This window comes from Myiozetetes cayanensis, unplaced genomic scaffold, assembly GCF_022539395.1.
Source record: "Myiozetetes cayanensis isolate MyiCay16 unplaced genomic scaffold, myiCay2020 scf5-8, whole genome shotgun sequence".
NCBI lineage: Eukaryota > Metazoa > Chordata > Aves > Passeriformes > Tyrannidae > Myiozetetes > Myiozetetes cayanensis.
In genome coordinates this window covers 29,804,495-29,821,602 of record NW_026087742.1, presented here as the reverse complement: position 1 = coordinate 29,821,602, position 17,108 = coordinate 29,804,495, and the positions used below count along the sequence as shown (strand labels likewise).

At 43.2% G+C, this 17,108-nt stretch overlaps 1 protein-coding gene across 1 annotated transcript in view; it reads left to right on the top strand.

Annotated features, from left to right (window-relative positions):
- Window positions 1-150: 150 nt before the first annotated feature.
- The window catches only part of RSF1 (remodeling and spacing factor 1), a 58,735-nt gene continuing 41,777 nt past the window's right edge, over window positions 151-17,108 (top strand). Inside the window, exon 1 of the mRNA XM_050331234.1 lies at window positions 151-387. Coding sequence (XP_050187191.1) covers window positions 189-387 — 199 coding nt within the window. The 5' untranslated portion in view covers window positions 151-188. The remainder of the gene's footprint in view (window positions 388-17,108) is intronic.

Here is a 17,108-nt window from a genome sequence, read left to right as displayed (position 1 = left end):
GCCTTGTTTTCATTCCCCCGCGCCGCGCGCGGCGGAGGGGAGCCGGCTCGTGCCGCTCTGGCCGCCGCCCCCTGCCCTCCCCTGCCTTCGCCGTGCCCCCGGTGCATTGTGGGATAGTGGCGGCCCGGCCCGGCAGCGCCCCCTCCTCCCTCCCCCTCCCCAGCTCCTTCTCCATCCCCAGGTCCAAGATGGCGGCGGCGGCGGCTCCTCCGGCCCCATCCCCGCCGCCCCCTGCCCCGGCGGGCCCGCGCTGCCCGGGCTCCTGGCCCAACTTCGCCGTCGTCTGCTCCTTCCTCGAGCGCTACGGGGCCCTGCTGGACCTGCCCGAGCTGCCCTTCCCCGAGCTGGAGCGCGTCCTGCAGCCGCCGCAGGAGCCCGGAGACCAGGGTGAGCGATCCCGACACGTCCCCCCGCCCGCCCGGCCCGGGCCGGCCGGCTGAGGGGGGCCCAGGGGGCGGAGGGGGCGGGGCTGTTCCCCCCCCGCCTCCTCCCGGCCCCGGGGGTGGAGCGCGCCGAGGGAGAGGAGGGGCCTGGGATTCCCGGGGGGAGGGGAGCCCTCGCTCCCTGGGTTTTTTAGAGGGGACCAGCTCTTTGCCGGGGGGAGGGGTAGTTGTAGTTGTCTCCCCCTGTGGCGGGGCACGGGAAGGAGCAGGGCCAGCTGCCCCGTCCCCTCCCCTCGCTCTCAGTGCCGCCTGTGACCCCCCCTTCCCGCTCCGTCCCTCCCTCCCTTCTCCCCCCCCACGACGTTTCCCTGGGTTCGTTCTCGAGCTCCGTGCGGGTGGGACTCCTTGCAGAAAGGAGGGACAAGCCGAAATAACTATTTTCGTTCAGCTTGGCGCTGGCAGCCGCTCTCTCTTCCATCTCCTCCCTTCCCCCCAGCTTGGGGGTCTCTCCACCATCCCCCTCCCCCATATTTCTTATATATCTAATGTATCTATCTGTTTTTGCTTGTCCCCCGAAACACGGAGGGAACACACACTCGAGGGAATGTCCTGATGCCTCTTGACACACCCCCCTCGCCCCTTTCCTCTCCGTGTATGTGGGATGAGGAATTGGGAGCGCGGGGAGGCCCCGAGCCCCCCCCCCCACCCCGGCTGCTGTTGTGGGCCGTCTCCTCCCCACAAACACAGCCAGCCATTGTGTGCCACCTCCATCCCTCTCCTCTCCCCCCTCCTCCCTCATCCCCTCTGTAGTTGCGGGGGGGATAAGCTGTGGCTGCTCCCCCGCCGCCACCTGAGACGTGCGAGGTGGAGGGATGGGCTGTGCACTCCGCTGTTTGCTTTCAAGCTGCTCCTCCTCTCCCCTCCCCTCTCTCCAGCAGCAGGTTTGGTTGCCTGACTCTTTTTAATTCCGGCTCCCCGCGATGGATGCGGGAGGGCCCGGGCCGCGGGATCAGGCCGGGGAAAGGAGGGCTGTGTGGAGGCGGCCGTAGGAATACGGAGGGGAGGGAGCTTGTTGCTCTTGATCTCTTGTCTCTGTTATTCGCTTGGTTGTTGCCTCTGCACTCTTGCCACATAGGGAGACCATGGAGCCCACGGCGCATGCCCGGCAAGGCCCCTTGAAAACTTCCTGCTGCTGGAGAATCCCAGCTCGGGGCTCTTTCTGGTCCAGCAGACCCTGCTTTTCCCCCGCAAGGCACCCGCTCTCGCCTCCTTCCCCACCAAACCCACCCCGTCTGGGGCGTGCGCCATTAAATCGGCGTGTAGGTGTTTCCTTTCATAAAGGAAGTTGCTTTCTGCCAAGTGCAGATGTCCTGCCTGTGGGTTCACAGCAGCCACTGCTGAAATGGAATGAAATAAGATTAATGTATTTTCTGCTCGTGTTGTCTGGTGCCTAGTCAATACGAAAAAAAAAAAAAGACAGCTGAAATCCATAAACTTCTTAAAACAGTGTTAACTTTCTGGGAAGTGCGTATTTGTATTCAGTTCCCCACCACTCCTGTACCTCTTATGTTATATAAAGGACTCATTAGAAAAAACGTTGTTTTGTTAAACTGTTGCAGAACTTATTCATAAAAATCACCAACACACTTAAAAGTTTGAATTTTTAATAAAAATAATCCTTTTGAAGTCATGTCTATAAAGAAAACTGATGGTTTTACTGTGACACAATGTCAGTGGGTGTGCTATAGTAATTTTCTTGTGTAAAATGCAAAATAAATTAAAATGAAAGGATGAGATAGTGACCTATGGTCTAAGTATATATAGCCCTGATTAAAAAAAAAAAAAATTCTTGATGACTTTTAATTGCATGATGGGTGGGAAGGGTTGTCAGTGGGAGAATGTTTACTGCTAACTCTTTTCTGAAAAGGTTTTGAATTATTTGCACTGTGGAGTTTGCATTGTGCACTGATTTGATATGTTCAAGTTTTTAAACTTTTCTCTGTTTGTTTTTCCCCTTCCTGTGTGGCAGAGGGTGGGTTATTTCCCCCCCTCCCTGCCCCCAAATGGGAGGAGATGCAGCTTCTGAAAATGCGCTCTCTGAAGTGCTGGGTTTTTTTGCTTGTGTCTGGTGTAGTTGATGTATTTGGTTGCATTTCTCATCTCTAAGAAAGAAAGTGTGGACGTGTGAAAAACAAACTTGTGTGATTCTTGGTACTTTGTGTGGTGACTGGTGTGACAGGGGTTTTCTTTTCCTTTGGTACAACCAGCTCCTTTGGCTTGGTCTGTGGTGCCGGTACCTGTTACCTGGAGTATTTTGTGCTCTTGCAAAAACGGCAGCAGTGGCTAGATTTTTCTACGTGATTTTTTCTTCAAGTAGTCCCCAAGGTGGTGTTTTTAAGGGTACAGTTCATAAGGTTACTAAACATAGATTGAAAATTGAAGTGGCTCTTTTATTTCTGAACATCTTTTATTTACCAACTGTATGTAGTTTTCCCTGGAATGCAAAAGGGATTTTGATTTCAGTTATATAGTTAGTTATTATATAGATATTCAGTTAGTTTCATTTTTGATACCAGCATTGCTTGACAGTAGATTTACAATGGCAGTAATACATAACAAAATCTAAGGAAATAGTTACAGAACTCTGAAGTATTGGGTTTTTTCCTGAATTTCTTAAAAACTGGAGCAAGTTTTAAATCTCAACGCCACATAACAGCTATTTGTAACTCCTCTCCATATTCATTTTGCAATCAAGAAAGGGAATTGATAGTCTAGGGGTTTTTTAGTTATCTTTAAAACTGTTCTGATGCTCAGCAGTTTCAATTTTTTATTTTTTTTTTTTAGTTTTGTTTGTGTTTTTTCTTTTTCTTTTAAACATGGCCTATATTGTCTTGTCTGAAGAGTTTCTCTTGGGAGATGCCAGAAGAAGTTATTTCCTTTATATTAGAAACCCCAAGGAGAACTCAGAGCTTAAGTTTGAATGTTGTTCAGTAGTTGTATAACAATCATATTTTTCTTCCCTGTTAATAATTAGAACAAAGAACTTGTTCATTATTAAGGAAACAAACTACAACCTTCCCTCACAGGAAGGGGTGCTGAGCAGATGTTGACAGCTAGGAAGCTATCAGTTATTTCTTAGAGGGATTTTAGTGGTTTTTTGTTTAAATGCTTGGACAGCGCTTAAACTTTGCTGTATTGCCACTCCTAGCTGAGAATTTCAAGACAATAGTAAGGACAGCAGTGCTTGGATATGAATAGTTTTCAATAGTAGTCTGACTAGTTTAGATACCAAATTAACCTGAATTAGTACCAGGCTAGATGTTTTAACCATGTGTACACAGGTATGGTCTTAAAGTGCACAAACCAATTTAAAATGTTCTTTGGGATTTAGTGGGTAACTTAAAACATACTTGAATACGAAAGTAAGAATGTGTGGTGTTGGTTTCACCAATCGCTTTTGAATAGTGGGATAAACTGGTAGCCCTGGAAATATAATAATGGCCAGTCTTCGCGAGCGAAGATCCGGGGAAGGTCTTTCCACCTTCCAGCCTGCGCATTGGATTTTTTAGGTGAGACACAGTGTGCGCGGAACTGAGCCCACCCTTTAATCCTAAGGTTCATCTGCCGGGGCCAAGCGAGCTTGGACGGTGGCAGTGAGGTCCTTAGGACGTAGGTGGGTTGCCTTTAAGGGCTAACGAGCCCCACCTGCCCGGGAGTGGCCCTGACCGGGAATCGAACCCGGGTCTTGGCGGTGATAGCGCCGCGCCTTTACCACTAGACCACCAGGGGCTCCACTTAGCCCTGGAAATAGTCTTCTTACAAAGGCTGTATGATAAAATGGCTTAGCTTTTCCAGCTGGTGGCTCATTTGAAAGTTGTAGCTGTTCAGACGAAGTAATAAGACCTGTAGGTATCTGATGAAGATTTTATTTTATGAAGAATAATTGCCTTTGAAGAATAATCTTGCCTTTATGAATGCTTAGTTTTGATTTAAGTACAATGTTGTGACTTGGGTTGGAATTATGACAAACTTGTTAGGAAGGAGTGAAGTTGAGTGTCTGTCAAGATGGTTAACAGTGTTAACTCACAAAATCCATTAGTTTATGTGCCTCAAAACCTAAATGTTTTCTTGTAGATTTTATTAAAAAGCTGTGTTTTAACCCCCATCAGCAACTCAACCCCACTCGGCTGCTTGTTGACTCCTGTGGTGGGATGGGGGAGAGAATTAGAAGGGTAAAAGTGAGAAAACCAGTGGGCTGAGATAAAGACAGTTTAATAGGGATACCAATATGAGGAATTTATTCATGCTTTCCCACTGGCAGTCAGGTGTTCAGCCATCTCCAGGACAGCAGGGCTCCATCATGTGTAAGGGTGACTTGGGAAGACCAATGCCATCACTCCCAGTGTTGCTGTCTTCCTTGTTCTTCCCTCAGCTTTTATTGCTGGGGATGACTCCATATGGTCCGGGATATCCCTTGGGTTGGTTGGGGTCAGTTGTCCTGACTATGTCCCCTCCCAGCTCCTTGTGCACTCCCAGCCTCCTTGATGGCGAGGAGGGGCAAGGAGCAGAAAAGGCCTTGGCTCTGTGTAAGCTCAGCAATAACAAAAGCATCCTGGTGTTCACTGGCACAGGTTGCCCAGAGAAGCTGTGGCTGCCCCATCCCTAGAAGTGTTCAAGGCCAGGTTGGATGGGGCTTTGAGCAACCTCTGATCTAGTGGATGGTGTCCCTGCCCACGTCAAAGGCTTGGAACAAAGTGATTCTTAAGGTCCCTTCCAACCCAAGCCATTCTAGGATTATCAATGCTGTTGGGAGCACAGATCCAAAGCACAGCCCCATACTGGCTACTATGAGGAAAATTACCTCTATCCCCTCGAAACCTAGCACAGCAACCCAAAATATGATCCTAACTGGAACTTGTGAGGGCTGGGAGATGTCATTACAACCATATTACTGTACTTTCAGATGCAAAACTAAGGTAACGATATAGACCATGCTGCAGTGTGCCATGGTGTTGCATCTCCTTTGAGTCTGCTTGCTTCCAAAGGCAAAGCTGCAAAACAGAACAAATCATCATAGAAAACTAATACTTATTCTCTTTGTTCTAACAAACATACTTTGTTTTATTTTGTTTTCCCTGAGAGTTTTTACTTGTAGCAGAAGAGCAAATGCAAATTTAAATAGTAAATATACGGTAGAGAGGAGCAAGAACTATATCTGTATTTAGGGCTGTGTTTAAGGAACCATGATATCAAGTCACCACCTCCTTTGTGTTGGTAAATAGCTTGAGAATCAGTATAAATGTTAATTAAGCACTTGGTCTCTTGTGAATGAAAATATTAGTAGAATGTTAGCTTGCACAACAGAGATCTAATTTTACACATGACTACGCAAAACACTCACTGGTTTGCCAGGTTCCCTGGTGTATGAATGGGGGAACCTCTCCTAGAGGTGAATGACATCTCCCAAAGTGTGCTAGACTGCATTAGTCCATTGATTTTTTTTTTGCAGGCTTTTCTTAGCACAGTAGGGTTTGGTTTCTTCTTCATTGAAATGGTAGCAAGTATACATGCTTTGTGTATTTTGTCAGAAAAATTGCACCACAATCTTGCTAGTGAAGATCATGCTAAAGGTGGTCTTGAAAACAGCAAGTGTGTTTGGTGTGGGTTTCCAGTCTGGAGCATTGTCCTGTATTCTCACTGCAGTTCAGAATTCTTTATCACCTTTGATGTCTGGCAGTCATCCTGATAGACTGACCCAGCCTAGAAGTTTGTTGCTTAAATACAGCATGAATGTGTTGTGTTGTGTTTGGAGTCTGATAATAAGAACAGTCTTCACATGCTGGCTGGGGTTTAAGTGATGTAAGGAGAGACATGGTGAGGTGCAGATGCCTGGTAGGAGGTTCATTTTTCTAAATCTTTTCTCCCCTTTTCTGTCTTTATAATGGGAGTCAAGGTTAATGGCAGGCAGCTTATGGAAAATCTGTGCAAGCCATTTATAGTTTCTTTAATTTTTTTTTTTTCAGTAGAGAATACCTGGTACTACATTGTAGACCTGAAAAAAAAGTCTTTGGAGCAACCATGCTTCAAAGCAGTAAGTTATATTTCATAAGGTGCTGTATTTTTCCTGAATCTTCTAGACACATAACACCTTTTTTCAAATTAATTTGTTTTCAATAGGTTATGCCTGATTGTTTTTTTATTGTCATTCCAGTACCTCTGGAGAGCTATACAGCGTTAAGCTTAAGGGTTCTTACCATTGTCTGAAGAAATTAACAATTATTGTTAACTTAAACTGCTGTTGAATATCTGTATGGGAGAAAGATACCTGAAACTTTGTAGCTGTTTAATGCAGCAAGCAAAAGCCAAGTATATCTAATGGCAAGGAGTTTGACAGACTTTCATGCTCAAGATTAGGTATGTTCCTAATGAAAAAGGTAGTGAAATGGTGCTCTGTTAATGTGATTGATTTTTCTTGTGTTTAATGTTTGATATCAAGCATGTTTGTGTACTGTTGATCGGAAGTTACGGGGTTTGATGTGACTGTTAGGTAAAGTCAGGATACATTCCAGTAACTTGTAATATACACAGTAGATTGGTTAGTACTGAAGGTAGGTGATAAATGCAATATGGAAGTACTGTCAAGCACTGCTTCACTTAAAATTTAATAATTTATACTGTACATGAGACTTATTGTCTGATTTCAATGTCAAAAGATTAGTTCATGTGATGTCCTCTAATGTAAATGACCAAACTCCGACATATAACATTGGTTGTGTCTGTAACACTGGATGGGTTGAGTTTATTCGCACATCATGTATTGCTGCATCTTCTTTATTAAACATGTTAAGTGTGTGGCTATATTGATATTACAAGCCTGCTTCTGCCATGAGGCTGTACCAGCTAGTCAGAGGTAACACTTTTCATCTACTCTGCAGGTCTGAGTGTTCATGTGTTTTCACACCCTTTCCTTAGTGAGTAAGAAATTAAACTGCTGTTTCGGGTCAGTCAAGTAGTTACCACCTGAACAAAGGCTGAGCTGACTGTGTATGTGTGGAATACAAGTAGATCTTTGCTTTTCTGCTGCATCTGGGGGCTGAACCAAAACATTTATGTCAAAGCTATTAATCCACCACCTGTTAGTAAAATGCTGCATCTTTAACTTAGGAGCTAACTATAGGAAAATAAAAGCATAGCTAGTAAACTTTAGAACTTGATGTATTACTCCTGTGCTTGTTACATTTTTGAGTATGATGGAAGTTCTGCAGTGATATTTCTACTATCAAATTGACTCATTTGTTGAAGGTAGACTCCAGGGGCTTGGAGCTGATGTTCTCAAACAGCATAATGGGGTTAAATTCCGAGAAAATAAGTAGCAGGGAATCATTCTTGTACTAACTTCATGACAAGTAAGTCTTTAATGCAGAATTAACTCCTCTTGTCTATACTTCAGTCATGGTAGGTTAATCTGACTTTAAGGTCAGCGTGCCATATCCACATATGCTTTTCAGTTATTCATTTAGGAAGTTTACCATGGAATTAATTATTTCATAATAAGAGTATGGATGCATATCTTTGTTTTACCTGTTCCTGTTTTGTTAGTTTTTTCGTGGGGAGACTTCATACCTTTGTGTGTTTAGCTGGCATGTCAGCTCATCCAAGTGTGCCCTCATATTTAAGCTGTCAGTGCCAGTTTTAACTAGACTCCACATCCCATGAATCCAATGTAGAAGACAGGAAAACACTGTGCTTCTGAGAGAGAAGCAGTCCTGTCTCTTTCCAGTAAGACTGCCCGTCTGAAAGAGATGGCAGAATGCCATATGGAATGGAAAGAAAGGAACTTGGGACTGCTTTCCAGGCACCTGTAAGCCACAGGATATCTGAAGCCCCCTCCCAAAGCTCAACCTTCCTTGAGATTGTGCAGGTTCTGTTGGACCATGTGCCTCCATCAAGGAAGAGCAGTATGTTTTCAGTAGGCAGCCGTACTGAACTCCAGCACAGTTTGGATGCTACAGAACTGGAAGAAAAGCTTCTGATATTACTTCCAAGCCAGAGTCTTAAGGCTTATTTCAGGACAAGTGTATAAGAAACAGGAATGTTGATGGAAATTCTTCTGGCCAGTGCAAGATGATGTTCAGTGAAAGAAGCCCCATGGCAATGCTGTATCGTGGTATATTTATATGGAACAACTCTTTATGGAATAAACATCAAAGTGAGTTGTGGATTGACACCATCATCACATGTAAGCTGGAAGTTATGTTTTGTCCAACAATTCATCCACACTGCACCTTTTTATTGGCCCTGGCCAACTTCAGAGGTCTGCAGAAGCTGTAGGAGTTTCTCAGAGTACTCTCCCTGCACCCATGTTTGTAATTCAGAGGCTTCCTGAGTTTTCTTTGCTTACCATGAACTTTTTTCTCTTGTTTGGGATTACTTCAAGTTAGTATTGTGTAGTGTAAGAACAGTTAGCTGATAGACATGTGCAATTATTACTCCCCACTGCTTGATGCACACAATTCTGAGCTCATCCCAAAGCTGACATTTATGTTACAGAACCAGAGAATGGGTATGGTTGGAAGGGAACACAGTGGGTCATCTAGTCCAACTTCTGTGCTGAAGCAGAGTCATCCTAGAGCACATGGCACAGGATTGCATCCAGACAGTTCTTGAGTATCTCCAGCAAAGGAGACTCCTCAGCCTCTCTGGGCAATCTGTTCCAATGTGTTCCAGCACAGTAAAGAAGTTCTTCCTCACGTTCAGGTGGAACTTCCTGTGCATCAGTTTCTGCCTGTTGCCTCTTGTTCTATTGCTCAGCACCACAGAGAAGAGTCTGGACCCATCGTCTTGGTGCCATCCCTTCAGATACTTATATACATGGATGAAATCTCCTGTCAGTTGTCTCTTCCTGAGGCTGAACAGGCCCAGCTCCCTCAGCCTTTCCTTGCAAGGGAGATGCTCCAGTCACCGAGTCATCCTTGTTGTCCTCCACTGGGCCCATTCCAGGAGCTCCATGTCTCTCCTTACGGAGGAGTCCAGACTGGACACAGCATTTCATATGCAGCCTCACCAGGGCTGAGAAGAGGGGTGGGATCATCTTCCTCAAACTACTGGCAGTGCTCTTCCTATTGCACCCCAGGATACCATTGACTTCTTGGCTACAAGGGTGCACTGCTGCCTCATGGACAGCTTGTTGTTTACCAGGACACCCAGGTCCTTCTCCACAGAGCTGCTTTCCAGCAGGTCAGCCTCCAGCCTGTACTGGTGCATGAGGTCATTCTTCCCCAGGTGCAGGACCCTGCATTTGCTTTTGTTGAAGTTCAGACAGTTCCTCCCTGCCCATCTCTCCAGCCTGTTGAGGTCCTTCTGAGGGCCTGCACAGCCCTCTGGGTTATTGGCCACTCCTCCCACCTTTGTGTCATCAGGAAACTTGCTGAGCAGTCATCTGTCTCTTCATCCAGCTCATTGATAGATAAGGTAAACAATACTGGGCCCAGTGTTGAACCTTGGGGTACACCACAGGCCTCCAGCTAGACCCTGTGCTGCTGCTGCTGACCCTCTGGGATCTGCTGTTCAGCCAGTTCTCGATCCACCTCACTGTCCACTCATCCAGCCCACACTTCCTGAGTTTGCCAATGAGAATGTTGTGAGAGACAGTGTCAAAATCCTTGCTCAAGTCAAGGTAGACAATATCCACTGCTTTCCCCTCATCCATCCAGGTAGTTGTTTTATTGTAGAAGGCAATCAGGTTGGTCAAGCATGATTTTTGCCTTTGGTGAACCCATGCTGATCACTCCTGATCACGATGACAGAGAGAATTCCTTTGTGTGGAGTGAAGGACATGACAAGAGCTACTGAAGGATTGAACTGGCAAGAAGGGGCAGATGATGGGAAGATAAATAGCTATCCTGGTGAAGAATATTTTGGCTATGTGCTCACTGCTGCTTTAAAGCCATTTGTCTTGCAGTTCTTTGAAAGTGAGCATTTTATCATCAAACTCTCTCTCTGGACTGGAATATTTCTAGTAGTACAGCTGTGTTCCTCCAGGTTTATGGCTGTTGGGAGCGGGTAGAGGTATTCAGGACTTTGTGTGTATCTGCCCTAGTTGGGACAAGTGTCCTCAGGTATCCTCACAGGACAATCTCTGCAGTGCTCCTCTGGGAGGAAATGCAGGTGTACGGCTGGTGGGAGAGCTGAACGTGCATTCTGGGAGTATCTCCTGGTGCAGGCAGTCTGCACTGGGACTGCAGTGTGCACTGTGGAGATGGCCCATCCCACAGCAGGGAAACTGCCACCCTCCCTCCCCTTGTGCTGCAGCCTCTTCATCACTCCCTATTGAGCACTGATGATGGGGCAGAGCTTTGGCTGTCAGTGTTCGATGGCTGGCTGTCGGTGTTTTTTGAGTTTGGTAAAGTCATCTGCTTGGTTCCAAATGTTTAAACCATTGAGCAATAATAAAACTCATAAAAGGTATGTATGTTTTTTTGGTTTCCTCCAGCCTTACAGTTGTGGAAGAGCAAGGTCTGTGGCTGTTCATAACACTGAGGTGATCTTTCTGCCCTATTTCATTACTCTTTCTTTTCTCCCCAAAGTGATGAACTTTCTTTTGCTTCAGCTGGTCTTCTGCAAACCTCAACAAATCTTTTAGCATTAACCAGTATTTCTTAGTAGCCTCTAGCATTTGTCGGTCTCTCATATATGCAGTTTACTGTCATCCTGGTACAGTTATTTCTCTCCCCAAGAGCCAAACAAAGCTCTTAAAGCTCAAGCAGCAGAGAATTTCTCAGAACTGCAGTAATAATTGTGACCATGTTGATGTCTGTAGTGGTCTGGGGAAAACAAACAATTTCTATAAGTGAGGGAAGGCTTATTTTTCAAGACTCCTGTGTTCCAGCAGCTGTGTTTTAGTATTCAATTTCTTTCCATCATGATCATTTAGATCTCTTAGTACATTGGAGAAAAATGCCACTTACCCTTGAACTCAAAGGCCTGGTTGATATTTGAAGAATGGATAGCAAGTGGGTTGTACCTCTCCTGTCCTAACCTTGAAAATCCTCTTTTCCAGGAAAATGGTGGATATCAGCATGAAGCTCTGCAGTTTTTTTGGTTGTCTAGGGCTATACTATTTTCCTATTCTTAACAGTTGTCCTGAATGCTGAATGAAGCTGGTTGTTTAAGTTTGTGTGTGAGTAAACACTTTATTTCCTACTCCACTCAGTGTCCCTCTGGTACTGCCCTGGCTATTTTCCAACTCATCTAGAGCTATCTAGGAGCACAAGTGCCAGGTCATGTTTATTGCCTCTTAGTATTAATGACTACCAGGATTATAACGGTTTCCTCCTGAGAACGAGCTGTGATAGTTCGCAAAAGCTGTATTAATTACTGGATGATAAAGTGTGGAAATTTTACTTTGATCCCAGAGCTTGCAGTGTGGTGTACTTGTAGTTATCAGCAATACGTTGCAGTACAGCATCTGAGGTGGAGAGCTGTGTGGTGGGGTTCAACAACAACAAAATAACACCTAACCCCTCCACCCCGTATTGCCTGGAGGTGGTGGTTGAAAGGGAACCTGCTTAAGCTGGCCCGAAGTGGCCATGTGAATGCCCTGCTTTGCGAAAGATACTTCCATTAAGGGCTAAAAGTATCCCTTGAAATGTGTATTTGAGCTTAGACAAATTCTGTAGCAGACAGCATTAGCTGACCTCCTAAATAACATGTTAGCAATCTGTGTGAAGGTTAACAAAGTTTAATGGTAGGTGAGAAAAACTGATACCGCAACAAGGGAGCTTTTGGAAAAAGAAGGGAGACCAGAAGGAATAGTCAGTCATAAGTCATGGAATAAAAGCACTATGTCCTAGATGGAGCAAGTTTGCAAAACTGGTAGAGGTCTGTGAACTCATGTTTGTCTGACAAATGGGAGTAGAGTGGTCAAGATAAGCCTGAGGGCTAAGTGTCCAAGTTTGTATGCTAAGTACAAATTGTTTGGAGGGTGGAAGTCTAGCCCTAGTGAAGTACTGGAGGAGAATGTACTCGTAGCTTGGGGTAGAATGATGGAAGCTAAAAAGTTCAAGGTGGATCTGCAGAGCATTGTGGTCAGGGAAGCATCTTATCTTACATAAAGAGAAGAAAAATCTAGGAAACATGGCTAGAATTATCAGCTACAGTGCAATGATTAAGAGAGAGAATTGAGAACTTGCTGAGAACTTAAATAACCTCTTTGCAAAAGGTGTGGTTATTAGGCTAATTTGTGATATCTGTATTCTATTGCTTTTCTGGCAATAAAAATGAAATATGATAAAACTGATGTGTTAGGAAATGATGTAGAACATGCTAATAATGTGGGAGCATGCTGAGTTGCTGGGATTAGACATTAGTTCGGCTTTCTGACAAAGTTCAGAAATACAGCTGGTAAAAAATATACAAATGTATTTGAGTACAGAAGTCGAAAACAGAGACTAGCACATTTTGAAGAGTTTAGCAAAGATTTAGGAAATCAAAAGCAGGGAGCTTTTACATCTGTTTTTGATAAACTTTATGAAATTGTAATTTCATAGTTCTGATAGTTGTAGTAGTAATTCTCCAAAGGAAAATACACTGTTCTCTTTTGAAATCATGGGTAATTCTTTTGAGGCATAGGTAAGATGGCTTGTGCTCCACAGGTACTTACACAAAGAAGCAAAGTCTTTTAAGGAGGTCACTGATTAAAGTGGTTGACTTGCGTTCCAGAGCAGCCTTACCTGCCATGACCCAAAGAGTAACTCTCATGCCCAACCCTTTCTTTGATGTTATTCTTTGTGGCAGGAGGAATCCGGTGAGCCATGGAGTATGTTTTTAGCCATTGCAGGCTACAGCCAGCATGTTAATGCAAACTGATGTTGCCAGTGGTCTGTGTTCATGCTGTTGATTTTAAGTTAGGACTAGCTGAGGCTTTGCTTTCTGTTCATCCCAGATAACCCTCCCTGGCAGAGGGTTGGAAGAACATGAGGGATTGCATCACTCAAGCCAAGTCAACCAGTGAACGTGAGTCAGCATCCAGAGTGGTCATAGGTTCAGAAGGAAAACATCATCATAAACCTTAAACTGATTAAAGAAGTGGAAGTTGGTTAGAAAAAGAGGTTATTTGTTATTGGTCACTGTAGTATAAATGAAGTAGAATTCCTAATTTATTTTAATGTATTTTTTTAGTAGCGTGGGCAATTAATCTCATTTACCAAGGAAACAGAAGGAGATGAGTTGTTTTTAAACAGACCAAGGTGTAAGATGGCTAATCCAGCCTAAGGGGAAGCACTGCTGTGGATAAAATAGTATTACAAGTGGACAACGAAACTGCAAATGAAGGAGAATTATGAGTTAGAAGGGAAAATGTTTAGAACTAATATATCCCAGAGTATTAAAATTAGCTCTTAGCTCAACAGAATACTCTAGGTAGTATTGTGGTAGGTCAGAGGAAGGCACACCTATTAACATGGAGCTGGAGTTTTAAAATTAACAAAATACCAGATAGCACAAAGAGAATCTTGGGGAACATAATATTTTGAGTATCTGTACCTACCTCTTGCTTTGTCATTAGCTTATTTGCCTGTATCTTGATTTTAGTGCTCAGCTGTGGCAGCTTCATCTTGAGAAATAATGCAAAAGTAACGAGGACTGTATGAAGGCTTGTGCTATGAACTTTCATAGGCTTGTACTATGAAATCTCAGAGGAGATTTTTTAAAGTATTCAAAGCAAGGTTCCTAGAGTTTTGCATTCTTTTTATGTTGTAAAACCAGAAAAATGGTGCATTGAATGAAATTCAAAAGTATTTCACATTTTAACACCTTTCACATGTTCTGTAATTTCAAGTGATTGGTGCAAATTATTACTGAGACCAGAGCTCAGAAAGATTTAGACACTGATAAATATTGAGTTGTAGTGAAAATATTTAAAAATAAAACTAATAGCATAAAATTTCTTGCTTTTAAGTTCAACTAAGCTCTATGTAAAAAGATGGTTTAAAGCTAACCTAGGGGCAGGTAATTTTGTCCATGTACTGTGGGTTTTCATTACCCAAATTCTGAAACAGCAGCTGGTGGTCACTGTCAGATTGAGTGATGGATTTACACGCACTGTGGCTCATCATTTTCCTTTCCAAGTGCCGTGCATAAACATGCCCAGGTTTGTTCACCTTCATTTCTGTCTGTTTTGTTCTATATGGGAAGGGAAGGATTTGGTGTCAGAAGTTTTATGGTTTTTTGGATAGCGTTGCGTTTTTGGGAGGCGGGTTCAGTGGAAACATTCGGGTGTGGGTTACTTTGTGGCACTTTCCTTCTGTCTGCCAAGCGAGCTGCCAGGCTCTTCCCTGGTTGTGATAGCATCTATGTGTGGTTGTGTAGGTTGGAGGGTTTGTATCGCAAACAGGACTGAGTGATGGCAACATGGAAACAGCAGCTAGAAACTGAGCGTCCCTTCGGGCTGTTACCCTTGTCTTACTTGGTAGCTCAGATTAAAGTTGTGTAAGAGGTGGTTGGCAGCAGTGCAGCCCGAGTTACGGAGTCACAGAGAGGTAACAGCGCTGCCGGTCTGGCAAAGGGCTCTGTAGCTTTGAGGCTGCCTAGGCAGACAGGAGATAATGTGGACCCAAAGCTAGTAGTCTTGGCTCCCCTGAGAAGCTGCAACAGCCCCACAGTTATAACCATTCCTTGCAATTAGAAGAATTATGTTATGGGGTTAGATGTTTTAATGGTGTTGACAGGTCAAAACATGAGTGTGCTCATAGGAATCTGTAATAAAGAGTTGGTTGTTTCAAGGAATTAAACTTCTGTGAATCTTCACTTTGTATGAGATTTAGTTATCAGCTCACAAGAGGACATAAGTTGTTTGCTTTTTCTGTAAGTCCAAATAAGTCTTTATTTTAGATCTAGACTTGAGGAAGTTGGTCAAAAACCACACCATGTTTTTATGTACTGTTAGCACTGTGTCAGGCAATTGTCTTGGACAGTTTTGCTTCTTAAATTTCTGTTCTCACTTCCTTAAATCATAATGGAGAATAAGTTGCTACTAGCTGTGAAACCATTTAAAAGAAGCCTCAAATTCTGTTTTAATTGGATTAAAGTTGTAAAATTTTTCATTTGTGATCATGAATTCATCTGTAGAATGACTTTCATCCAGCTGTATGACTGCCACCTTTCATGGAAATCTTTGTCAGCTGCTAGAAATATTGCTTCCTTAAGACTGCTTTGCCCAAGTCTCTGAGATGGGATGTGTCTCATTCTAGATACTGGATATTTTTTAAAACTATTTTCAGTTTTCACTTGCACTGCTGATAGACTAATGAACTGATACTGCCTTAGAGCAGAACAAACATGCAGTTACTTATTTCCATCTGATGGCGAAGTGTGTTATGCATTGCAGAATGACTTGTATTGGCTTTACCTTCAAAGTTTGCTTATGCTGATCCTTAAAAAAACCTCATGTTCACATAATGCTGCTGTTTGTCAAATACCAAATGCTTACTGGGTAGTACTCAAATTTTTCTACATGAGTTAGTCACTACTGGATGTTTTGAAAAATAGAAAATATACATCTTTATAGCATGGTTATATTCTTGCACTTCTTTAGGGTCCAGTAAATGAAAAATATTTATTATTAAAAATATTACAGTTTGCAAGACTAGGTTTTCAAGAAGAGGTGTCTGCAGTCTTTAACAGTTACAGAGAAAGTGCCAAGAAATATTTATTGGTTGCTATTGTTCAGTAAAGTTGTTGGTAAAAGCAAGATGAAATGGTGAATCCCAGAGTATAAGTGAGACTTACTTGAAGTGCAAGTTGGATTGCTGGTGACTAGAGAAAAAAACATACTATTTTGCAAATTAGACCCGAGAAAGGACAGAAATGTCTTTGCTGTGGATCTCATCTGATACATGAAAAAGGACAAGATGGGTTTTTTGGGTGGGTTGGTTGGTTGGTTGTTCTTTTTCTCCCGCTGAAGGCTGAGGAATGATAACCTCGGCATTGGTAATGACACTTGTTTTAGAAAAGCAATCCTTATGCAACCTGCTCTGAATTTTTTAATATTACCTTTTTATTCAAGTGAGAGACATGGAAGAAAGTGACTTTTTTAGTGTAATTAACATCCTCCTTCTGTTAACGCTGTTAATGTTAACACTCAGACAGCACCTGGGAAATTTAGCAAAATTGACATCAGATTGATGTTTCTAGTAACTAAACAAAGTAAGAGATTAAAAAAAAGGTATTTACATTTGTCTTTGTTTTTGTATAATGAACTAAAAAAGGACTTTCATTCAACTTGTCCTCTAACAGAACACATTAAAAGAACCTTGTTATATTTGTTAAGTGAATAAAGCTAAATAAAGCTGAAGGCGTAACTACTGATGTATACAACTTTATGGTCATGTGTTTAGTCTTGACTTTCACTTATTTCAGTGCACTAAGGACACTTTACTTTAACATGGCAGGATATAAGATCTTTCATGTGAAGTTAAATGTTACCATGCTTAGACGTTTGATTTTGTCTGCCAGAAATGTCTGTGCATGGATAAACTGTATGAAATAAGGTGAGGTCTGCAGTGGTATTCTGTGTCTAATGGGAGTGTAATAGTTTAGATAAGGGTACCCCCTGTGCAACTGGTAACACTCCTGTATCTCTACCACCTTCCCCCAAGACCTTGCATACTTGAGTTTGCACTGGTCAAAGTTGCCAGACACTCTACAACAGAATTAATCTCTCCAAAT